This window comes from Stigmatopora nigra, chromosome 9, assembly GCF_051989575.1.
Source record: "Stigmatopora nigra isolate UIUO_SnigA chromosome 9, RoL_Snig_1.1, whole genome shotgun sequence".
Classification (NCBI taxonomy): domain Eukaryota; kingdom Metazoa; phylum Chordata; class Actinopteri; order Syngnathiformes; family Syngnathidae; genus Stigmatopora; species Stigmatopora nigra.
In genome coordinates this window covers 11,356,736-11,366,842 of record NC_135516.1, presented here as the reverse complement: position 1 = coordinate 11,366,842, position 10,107 = coordinate 11,356,736, and the positions used below count along the sequence as shown (strand labels likewise).

At 40.9% G+C, this 10,107-nt stretch overlaps 1 protein-coding gene across 1 annotated transcript in view; it reads right to left on the bottom strand.

Moving 5' to 3' along the window:
* Window positions 1-96: 96 nt before the first annotated feature.
* The window catches only part of LOC144201734 (uncharacterized), a 30,458-nt gene continuing 20,447 nt past the window's right edge, over window positions 97-10,107 (bottom strand). The window contains exons 11-54 of the mRNA XM_077724496.1: window positions 9,935-10,069; window positions 9,800-9,844; window positions 9,612-9,728; window positions 9,326-9,391; window positions 9,193-9,228; window positions 9,022-9,084; window positions 8,900-8,935; window positions 8,766-8,807; window positions 8,596-8,679; window positions 8,421-8,465; window positions 8,270-8,344; window positions 8,128-8,172; window positions 7,991-8,044; window positions 7,843-7,906; window positions 7,623-7,727; window positions 7,263-7,421; window positions 7,169-7,177; window positions 6,973-7,062; window positions 6,655-6,806; window positions 6,385-6,454; window positions 6,197-6,303; window positions 5,880-6,063; window positions 5,725-5,790; window positions 5,533-5,640; window positions 5,227-5,445; window positions 4,993-5,154; window positions 4,750-4,917; window positions 4,512-4,655; window positions 4,298-4,408; window positions 4,038-4,216; window positions 3,694-3,757; window positions 3,536-3,610; window positions 3,171-3,278; window positions 2,973-3,080; window positions 2,797-2,868; window positions 2,589-2,717; window positions 2,336-2,443; window positions 2,116-2,271; window positions 1,946-2,053; window positions 1,660-1,797; window positions 1,367-1,483; window positions 1,100-1,288; window positions 729-1,012; window positions 97-596 (exon numbers count right to left, since the gene is read on the bottom strand). Coding sequence (XP_077580622.1) covers window positions 339-596; window positions 729-1,012; window positions 1,100-1,288; window positions 1,367-1,483; window positions 1,660-1,797; window positions 1,946-2,053; window positions 2,116-2,271; window positions 2,336-2,443; window positions 2,589-2,717; window positions 2,797-2,868; window positions 2,973-3,080; window positions 3,171-3,278; window positions 3,536-3,610; window positions 3,694-3,757; window positions 4,038-4,216; window positions 4,298-4,408; window positions 4,512-4,655; window positions 4,750-4,917; window positions 4,993-5,154; window positions 5,227-5,445; window positions 5,533-5,640; window positions 5,725-5,790; window positions 5,880-6,063; window positions 6,197-6,303; window positions 6,385-6,454; window positions 6,655-6,806; window positions 6,973-7,062; window positions 7,169-7,177; window positions 7,263-7,421; window positions 7,623-7,727; window positions 7,843-7,906; window positions 7,991-8,044; window positions 8,128-8,172; window positions 8,270-8,344; window positions 8,421-8,465; window positions 8,596-8,679; window positions 8,766-8,807; window positions 8,900-8,935; window positions 9,022-9,084; window positions 9,193-9,228; window positions 9,326-9,391; window positions 9,612-9,728; window positions 9,800-9,844; window positions 9,935-10,069 — 4,854 coding nt within the window. The 3' untranslated portion in view covers window positions 97-338. The remainder of the gene's footprint in view (window positions 597-728; window positions 1,013-1,099; window positions 1,289-1,366; window positions 1,484-1,659; window positions 1,798-1,945; window positions 2,054-2,115; window positions 2,272-2,335; window positions 2,444-2,588; window positions 2,718-2,796; window positions 2,869-2,972; window positions 3,081-3,170; window positions 3,279-3,535; window positions 3,611-3,693; window positions 3,758-4,037; window positions 4,217-4,297; window positions 4,409-4,511; window positions 4,656-4,749; window positions 4,918-4,992; window positions 5,155-5,226; window positions 5,446-5,532; window positions 5,641-5,724; window positions 5,791-5,879; window positions 6,064-6,196; window positions 6,304-6,384; window positions 6,455-6,654; window positions 6,807-6,972; window positions 7,063-7,168; window positions 7,178-7,262; window positions 7,422-7,622; window positions 7,728-7,842; window positions 7,907-7,990; window positions 8,045-8,127; window positions 8,173-8,269; window positions 8,345-8,420; window positions 8,466-8,595; window positions 8,680-8,765; window positions 8,808-8,899; window positions 8,936-9,021; window positions 9,085-9,192; window positions 9,229-9,325; window positions 9,392-9,611; window positions 9,729-9,799; window positions 9,845-9,934; window positions 10,070-10,107) is intronic.

Genomic DNA, 10,107 nt, shown 5'->3' with positions numbered 1-10,107 from the left:
TCAGACAGCATTATCAAATAATCAATCTATGATTCTTATAAGAGAAGACAATTAAAAACACAATAAGACAAACACTTCAATCATACGTGTTGGTGATGGCACTTTAGTGTGATAAAATGTACATGTGACAAAAAAAAAATCAATTCAAAATGAGCGAGCAAGAGTAGTTAAACATAATAAATCAATTACAGTAAATGTATGAATTGTACCTATGCTTGTTACCTTTAATTTGGATACCAAAATTTCTTTGACCTTATTATTGTTGGTATGAGCTGTGAGCACCTGACTTTCCAAAGCCTCCTTCTCCTGTAGATAGCCCAAAATCTCCTGGAATTTCTCTACTGTCTAAGACAAACCTGGCACTGACTGGCCTTGTGTCGCTGCTCTTCAGCAGCCTTGATGGTGGCTTGCCTGGGTCTGGCAAACTCTTTTGCAGGGTGTACAGTAGTTAGCCAGAAACTGTAGAGATTGGCAAAGTAGTGACAAGCCCCTCTTCCGCCTTGGCACTCAATGATTGGGTGAGTCCGAAAGTCCTTGAGGCAGCTACCGGGGGATGACAGTGATTGACCACCACCCTCATCGCCTGCTCCAGTTTCCTAAAAAAAAAAAAGGATTAGTAAGATCAAAATGAAGAAAATTTGCCATTATTTTGAATGGACTTTAAATAAAGTCAGTCACTTTCCAGTTTTTCTTACTAATAACTCAATCATTCTTCTAATCATACGTACAAGGAGGAATGAGAATCCAGTCCAAAGGCTTCTCCAACCATATGGACATGGTGGAACTGTAGAATCCTGACTATGGAAAGCCACAGCGGGTAATGGCGTCTCGCAAACGATGCAGCGACTGATATGAGATCTGATTTCTTGGCCAAAGACAGGCATCATTGGTATTGGGGCCGTTGTAGAGAGCCAATAGGATTTGTCATTCCGAGCGGAATAGTGACAGGCAGCTTTGTTACAATAAGAGAAAGGCATGGAGGAAAATACTGGCAAGCAGGAGCCAGCTTGTCCTGAAAAATAGAATTGATATTTAGCATAAGTCAAACAATCTAACTTTCACGTTTGTTCACTTAACTTCCATGCCTGATTTTACCCACCAAGGTCTTGTGTATGAGCTTTCTCCTGTCCCTCTAGGTAGGCTAGACTGTAGCCTATCCAAAGCTTATTGCTGCCTTCAGGGCATTGTGGAACTTCAACTGACTGGCTATGAAGAACCAATAGGAAGCCTGAACTCGTTAACCTGGTATAACCCGGTACTCCTGGGTCACCAATGGCACCTGGGCTGCCTGAAAAATGGATAAATACATGATATTATATGTGTATAAATGAAATACAATACAGAACATGTGATTTAAATGAGTCACCTGGAGGCCCAACAAATCCTGGCTGACCAGAATCTCCTCTTTGACCGACTGGACCTGGAGGACCTGGAAAGCCAACACCTCCAGGGCCCCCCTGTAAACCAGGTCGACCTTTTGGTCCTAAAAAATGAATAAAAAATGTTGAATGAATATTTCTCAGTCGAGTTCAGATCTCAACTAAGGCATAAGAACTCTATGAGATACAATGCCTTGAATCGACCCCAAACTCAGAACTGATGCATCCATAAACATATGTACTCATGCAGATTTTCAAATATGTATAAATAAATACTTGCCTTTTGGTCCGTTAGGCCCAGGTGGACCACTGGCGCCTGGTTGGCCAATTGGTCCTGGGTAACCAGGTGGTCCCGGTGGGCCATCTGGTGCACTATCCGGCTCTTCAATAATAGTCTCTCCACGATCCCCCTTAGCACCTGTTTATGATAGTTATTTAGGTAATTCATTAGCAATGCATGACTATACAACATGGTAAAACATAAAAGTAATATGTTTGGTTATCACTCTAGAGTCCTAAATAAGTTTTAATCGTATTTTATACGGAGTAGATTCCGTGATACTTACCAATGTCTCCAGGTGGTCCAGGTTTTCCATTCCTACCCGGTGGCCCAGGATCTCCTCTTGGTCCTTTAGATCCATGAGAACCTTCAGAACCAGGAGGGCCTCTCTTACCTGTCAAAATGCAACAAAGCTTAAGAATAGAAGTTTTGAGTCAACATTGAAGGTGATTTTACCCTTTGGTCCTGGAGGTCCTGGATATGACGATGTTCCTGGAGTTCCTGGAGACCCTTTAACGCCCTTTTGACCTGAAGGCCCAGGTGGGCCATCTGGCCCTGGATCTCCTTTGCTGGCATAAACAACCCCTGGTTCACCTTTCCGACCAGGAGGACCTAAATAGAGAAAAAAATATATAAAATAAAAAGGACATTACGCATGAAAATGACATGAAGACACCTTCGGGCCCAGGAGCTCCTTTGTATCCTGGATCTCCAATTGGTCCTGGCAAGGGTTTGTCACATGGTCTCCCGGGGTAACCAGCTTCTCCTGGAAGACCAGGTCTACCTAATGAAGGAAATAAATTGAATTAATTTCAACATTGAAATCAATGTCAACAACTATAGGACACTGACCAATGGTGTTTATTTATTATTGCATTTGTTGATGCAATGGGTTTTTTCTTGATCTTGATGGATTGGATATTTCATACCTGGGTCACCTGGTGGACCTATAAGGCCTTTCGGACCAGCATAAGAAGGCCCTGGATCCCCCTGCCGTCCCATGGAACCTTTATCTCCAGGAGGGCCTTCTGGTCCTATAGTTCCTTTGATAGTTCTTCCTGGAAATGACAAATACATCTTTAAGATGCAAATTTAGATAATAACAACAAATAAAGTGTTACTATTAGATCTTCTTACCACTTCCTCCCTTCACTCCTTTTGGCCCTCTTAGACCATTTAGTCCAGGAAGACCAAGAGGCCCAGGAGGTCCTTATTTAGAAATCAAAAACATATGTATGATTTGACAAAAAAAGCTTAAAATAAATTACAAAATACAGTATATTCATTTTCATTCAATACTTATAACACTGTACCTGGAGGTCCATTTGGGCCTGGTGGGCCCAGAGGCCCTTTGTACCCACTATCACCTTCCACACCTGGAACACCAGGATGACCCGGTGGGCCAATAGGTCCAGGGGAACCTACAAAAATTTATCTCATAAATGACAGACTCCAAAGGCCAAAAAAAAATCTTAAATTAATCAGTTTGGCAAGTAGATACTAAAAATTACCTGGTCCACCATCTCTTCCATGTTCACCAGGAATGCCAGGCCTTCCAGGATTTCCCGGATATCCCCTAGGGCCCAGATCACCTGGGTCCCCTGGATCCCCATTCCGTGCTGGACAAAATATAAAATGTTATCGAATGTGACATTTTAAGATGTTTGTTTGTATTTTTTTCGGTCAGATTGGTCAACAGTTGCAAAGTTTGCAGGCTTTTAGTCCTACCAAATTTTAGGATACCTTTTCATCAGAGTTTTACAAGTGTATTCACTCGGATAATGACCAAAATATGACCCATTGACAACATAAATATGAACAGAGAGAATGTTAGTGTTTGTATCAACACTTTTAGAATGCAATGCTTTCAATTTACCACTTTGTCCCTTTTCTCCTTTAATTCCTTTATGTCCTGGTCTGCCAGGGTGTCCATAGGATTCTCCTTGATCACCTGGAAAATGTTTTCTGTGCTTTAGCCAATTTCTACCATATGCTAAACAAATTAGTTCAACTGCTTGGGATTAAAGATTATACCTTTGGTTCCTCGATTTCCTGGAAAGCCTGGATTTCCTGGACGACCGGTTAATCCTGGATCACCCTTTTACATAACACAGATGTCCATTTTCAGTATAATTAAATGTCTTTCATGAATTGTTAATATTTCTATGAATGTGTTTTGTATTGCCTAAACAAAGACAAAGAGTAAAAACTGGCAAAAGTAATGGAATGTCATTGAAGGGTATGGAGTGTATAAAAATAACATTCTAAATTGCTTATAATGTATAAAAAAAATTCTGTACATTGTGAAATTGTGTACAACATAATAATTGTTATCAATATTAATTGACAAAGATAATAATTTAAGATCATTTCTGTACCACATCTCCATTATTTCCAGGGTATCCCCTTTGTCCAGGAAAACCTTTTGGCCCAGGTTCTCCAGGATCTCCAGGTATACCAGATCTGCCTGGGACGCCAACATCCCCTTTGGCTCCTGGAAAACCAGGGGACCCATCCTGTCCTGGATTCCCAATTTCTCCTCTTCGACCCTTTCCACCTAAAAAAAAACAAAGGTTTTCTCTATGTTTTATCTTCAAAACCATACAGTATTATTTATAGAAAAGGGTATCTCAATTGCCTGTTGGCCCTGGTGGACCAGTCTGTCCTCTTCTGCCCGGAAGTCCTCGTGAACCCTTTTTAAAATTCTCAACATTTGCTGGACCAGGATCTCCTCTAGGACCACGTTTTCCTAAATGGGACCAAAATTTCATGCATCAGAGCCACAAAGGTTCTGGTTGGAGTTTCCTCAGCTTGAGTCAATAGCAAATCAGGTAAATCCTTAAACATTATACCTTTAATACCAGGATATCCTGGCTCTCCTGTGCCACCTGGTTGACCATTAAATCCTCTTTCCCCCGGCCTGCCTACGGGTCCTGGATTCCCAGGAGGGCCTGGTAAACCTTCGATCCCATCCCGGCCAGGAAATCCCAATTGACCTTATGATTGAATGAGAAAACAAGTTCGGATTCCATTAAGTTTTACATACTCTACCTTGTTTTAATTTGAGTTCCACTGACAGAAATCGCTCACCTTTCTGTCCTGGCCAGCCATCATTTCCAATATCTCCTGGAGGACCAGCAAGGCCTACAGGTCCTGGGGGCCCAGGCTCACCAGGACGACCTCGCTCACCTTTGTCACCCATATGACCATGACCTGGTAGCCCAATATCTCCCCTTGAGCCCTTTGGGCCAGGATAGCCTACATGGTACGACATTAAAAGATGAAGAAATCCAACCACATCTACAATTGGGAGTTTTAAAAATGTGTACCCACCTGGTACCCTTCGTCCAGGTTTTCCAGGAGGACCTGGAGGTCCAGGCGGGCCAATTAACTCGTTTGATGGACATGGTAAGCCTGGAGGCCCAATAGCTCCACGGTCTCCATCAAATCCTTGTTCTCCTTTACGACCAGGCCATCCAGGTGGGCCGTCTCCACCTGTGTATATAATGTCAAATGTTCTATTTTGGCAGAACTAATGTTTAGTAAATGTACTTTGCATCCTCTTGCCTGGATTTCCTTTTCTTCCTGGACGGCCAGGTCCCCCTTTCCTTCCTCTATTTCCAGGGGGACCAGGATCACCTGGAGCACCCGGCAAAGTATACAGTGTATCTCCAGGGGAACCTTTCCTTCCAGGTTGTCCTGGTGGCCCAGTACGGCCTGGAGGACCATCAATGCTATCTCCGTTTGTACCAGGGCGACCTGGATCTCCAGTTAAACCTCGTAGCCCTTTTAAAAAATACCAAATGTTTATTTATTTCAGTAATTATTAAAAATTGCTCCGCTACATTAGATTTTTGAAATGTGATTATCAACCTGGAGGTCCTATCACTCCTATTCCAGCATCTTCTCCTTTTATGCCTTTAGGTCCAGGGTCTCCTATGTCACCTGAGATTCCATCACTTCCAGGCCAACCTGGTATACCTAAATAGTTTCAAATGAACATATATATAGATATAATAACGGCATAAAGTCGAGAATGCAGGCAAGTGCTGTCGGAAGTCTTACCTGGTGAGCCTGGTTCTCCCTTAAGACCTGGAGATCCAGTTGTATTACCATGACAACATGCTTCACCTAATGACACAAAGTGAGATTTTATTTTCTAAACCACATGCACTTGCTTTTTAAATAAACAACTTGATCGAGTTAGTAAAGTTTCCAACCTTGGGGCCCTTTTCGCCCAGGGTTCCCTGGAATACCCGGATACCCATCATCTCCTTTCTCTCCTACAGGACCCGGGGGACCAGGTACACCAGGACCCGGCAGCCCGGGAACACCTTGAAAACCTTTGGAACCAACTACACCTGGGTCTCCTTTAGGACCAGGCCTACCTATGAAACCGTCACCCTGTAAAAATGTGTGAAGAAAGAATTCCAAACCAGTTCCAAAATATTTAAGCTTCATGTATGAAACTATGTATAAGAAAGAATATAAGTAAACAATATGTTCTATCCTTTACATCTACAGTAAAAACACTTACTGTTGGTCCAGGGTCCCCTCTCTGTCCAGGAGGACCATCAGGGCCACCTTTACCCTGTCTCCCAGGAGAACCAGGATTCCCATTGTCTCCTTGGTTTCCCTTTATACCTTTTTGATGATAAATAAATGAATAAATATATACATATATTTTGGGGAACTCAATTTTTTAACAACTTAGGCTCTACTCACCTTTTGCTGTGAAAAAACTATCCCCCTTTTCACCCTTTATTCCGTTTTCACCCCTATACCCTTTAAAACCCTGTAAAAAAAAAAGCAAATAATTACTGTAGCAAATCCTTTAGTTCAAAACGTTTTTTGTTTCCATTTCGACAAACAGCTGGTTTAAAAAAAACTTCAATAACTCTGACATTTAAAAAAAAAGTGTAAACCTTTATGACAGGAGATTCAATTAATAAATTAAGCACTGTATAGTGATTACTGTAAATTAGAAATGCTCACATTCTTCCCTGGGGGACCATCTTCTCCTTTCAATCCTGGTTTGCCCTTACTTCCTTGAGTTCCAGGTAATCCTGGATCTCCTGGAAAACCCGGGGGACCAGGTAGACCACGTGGTCCAGCAGGAAACTCACATTTACAGTCTCCTTCGCATCCTGTGGGGATCATCAACCATAAAAATAGTTACTAAAAATTAACACAACTATCTTCAAAGTGCAATCCGATCTTTTAAAAAATAAACGAATTGCCAGCAAAGACATGTTTTTTTTCCTCTCCTGTTTGATTACTGAAATGTACCCCCCCAGAAAAGTTACTTGTCACCTTTAACTCCTTTGAGTCCTATATTTCCTGGCGGGCCTCGGGGTCCTAGATCGCCAGGTTCGCCGGGATAACCAGGCACACATTCATGGTCTGTAAAATCAACCAAAAAACAACAACCGTAAGACAGTGACATTTCAAAAGAGATACTTTGATACATTGATATTAAAGTTGCTTTAACAAAGGACATCATACTCACCACCACAACCTAAGTGGAGCACACAGAAAACACACTTGATTTTAGAGCATGTCTACAAAATAAGTGAGAAAATCCGATCTTGGTGTTTTTTTACCTGGTTTACCAGGAGGTCCAATGACACCTTTAATTCCACGGACTCCTTTTCTTCCTTTTGGTCCAGGGATTGAATTAATTAAGTCTGTGAACCTCCCTGGCTCTCCCTTAAATCCCTTGGGACCTGGTGCTCCAGGTGGACCAGGCACACTGGGGGGACCTAAGCAATAAAACCATTTTGTCAACTACACAATGTTAGACTCATTGTTAACAGACAGTTTAGGTATAAGCATTATTTCATTTGGTGTGTAAAAACCAAGCATACAATATGCTCCAATACTACTACTACTACTAAAATACTCCACTGACTACCTCTAACTCAAGTAATGCAGGTTTAAATTACTAACTACAAACTTCAAACCTCGATGTGGGAGTCCTTTTGGGCCTGGAGGGCCTGTTAGGCCTTTTATTCCAGGATCACCAGGTAAACCAGGATCTCCAGGATATCCTGTTTCACCTTTTCTTCCTGTGTATATAAAACCAAATATTAAAATATGAATTGAGACCTTTCTGGACTCAAAGTAAGAGTAGGTTGCAATGAGTAGTCGGTAGCCAAATACAAAGGGTAAAGAAAATTTCACCTCTGAAAGCAGAACCTTTCTGATACTCTGTAGGTCCAGGTAGACCTGGCTCTCCATGGTAGCCCTGTTAAATGTAACAAGATTCATTGGGAAATGATATTGAAAAGTGGCAGTTGATCTTTAATTATAATTCCTAAAGAAAACCTACTTTTGGGCCAGGTCTCCCAATAAGACCTGGAAGCCCGTTGTCTCCTGGAAAACCCTGGAATTCAAAACACATACTGTAAATTGGGATATTTTACAGTAATATCATGAATTCGTTGGTCCTTTCATTGCTGGTTTTACCTCAAGTCCCGGTTGTCCTGGGATACCAGTTAACCCTGGGAAACCCTAAAAAAAAAAAATCAAACAACAAATTCATCCATATAAGTGTATCATTCAATGGTAGTTTCCGATGTGTATTCATTATGATTGTGAAATAACTTGCCCGCTGTCCAGGAAAACCAAGAATTCCATCCTCTCCTTTCATTCCGGGAATGTCATATGAATCTCCTTGATAACCCTTTTGGTTAAAGTAAAAAAACATACAATATGAAGAACACCTTGATTTCTATAAGTACCAAAATAATAAATCTCACTTGTTTTCCCTTTGGTCCACATGGTCCCGGAAAACCGGAGTCACCCTTAAAGGATAAAGCACAGATGAGTAATATTTGTGAGTATACATATAACTATATATATCCATTTAAATATATATTTTATTCATGATGATTGACAAGATCAATCACATGATTTGCAACAATTCAACTACACCTTGGAACCTTTTGGTGGGAGGAAGTCAGGGGGCAATGCAATGATTTCTTGTGGTCCTGGTTCACCAGGTCGGCCTTGTTCACCCTAATGCAGTACATGTAAAGTAGTAAAAATCTTCGCACCAGGTATCTATCAACAAGGTCATTCTTGAACCAAAATTAGCATCTTACATCATCTCCATTTGTGCCTGGCTGTGGTCTTCCAGGGTCACCCTAACAAAACATAACATAATATTGTTATCCTTTTCATGTAGATTAATAGTATTATAATATTTAAAAAAGTTCTTATATGGCGAGTAACTCACTGGTGGTCCTCGAGGACCTTTAGAACCATCCGCGCCCTAATTAAGGTAAAAGTGACATTGGTGATCACTAAATGGTAGAAGTACGTGTATTATAGTCATGACATAAAATAGAGTATATTTACTGGATTTCCAGGTGGTCCTGGAACACCAAAATCGCCTTTAGGTCCAAGACGGCCGACTTCACCCTAAAAAAAAAGGAAATTAATGTAACTTGGGGGCCAGAGTGAGCTTTAACATAGGATGTAATGTATATGTATATAATATTTTAATTTATGTAAATATAACGTGCATACCGGTAGACCAGGAGCTCCAGGTAGACCAGGATCTCCCTGTCAGAAAATAATACAATTATGTAAATAGAAATAACAGTGATCAAAGTCAATAACAGCCTTAAATAAAGTATTATTCCTTATTTTAAAATCTCACAGGATGTCCAGGAGGGTAATCAGCAAATGTGGGATCTCCTTTTTGTCCTTTTGGGCCACTGAATCCCTGGTAAGGAGAAATACAATTATTTTATGCTGATATGGATATTAAATATTTTTAAAAAATCTGTATTTCATATGAGAAGCTCTTAAACCTGAATATTGCTTGCATGTAAATGAAAGTGTAGATGTGAAATGCTCAAATGTTGTTAAAATAAATGTAATAGTGTTTAAATATAATGTTGTAGTTGCAGTTTTTAAAAGAAAATGGCAACGTTTCTACTCACAGGAGATCCATGTAGACCATCTGGAGCAGGAAAACCGGGAATACCAGGTTGACCCGGAGCCCCCTTACAGCCATCTATTCCAGGATAACCGGGCTCACCACCTGCTCCAGGGTGACCCTAAAAATCATAATTAGATACCTTAACAATTGTACAAGACTTTGGATTTCTGAATGGATTTCTTGACTCACCAATGAGCCCTCATTTCCAGGAAAACCTGGCGGACCAGTTTTGCCCTAAAATGTCCAGTAGATAAAAAAAAAAATCTTAAAACATTTCTCATTCATCACATTGTAGTGATTCTTAATTTGAATTAATATGCTGACTCGGCCTCCTTTGGGTCCTTCTGGTCCTGGTGATCCTTGCGCTCCCATCCTTCCTTTCTCTCCATGGCGTCCCACAATGCCCCAGGGTCCCATTGGCCCACTTGGTCCTTGCTTGCCTATTTTACCAGGCGAGCCCTAAAAAGAAACCATATTATAGTATATATATATATATA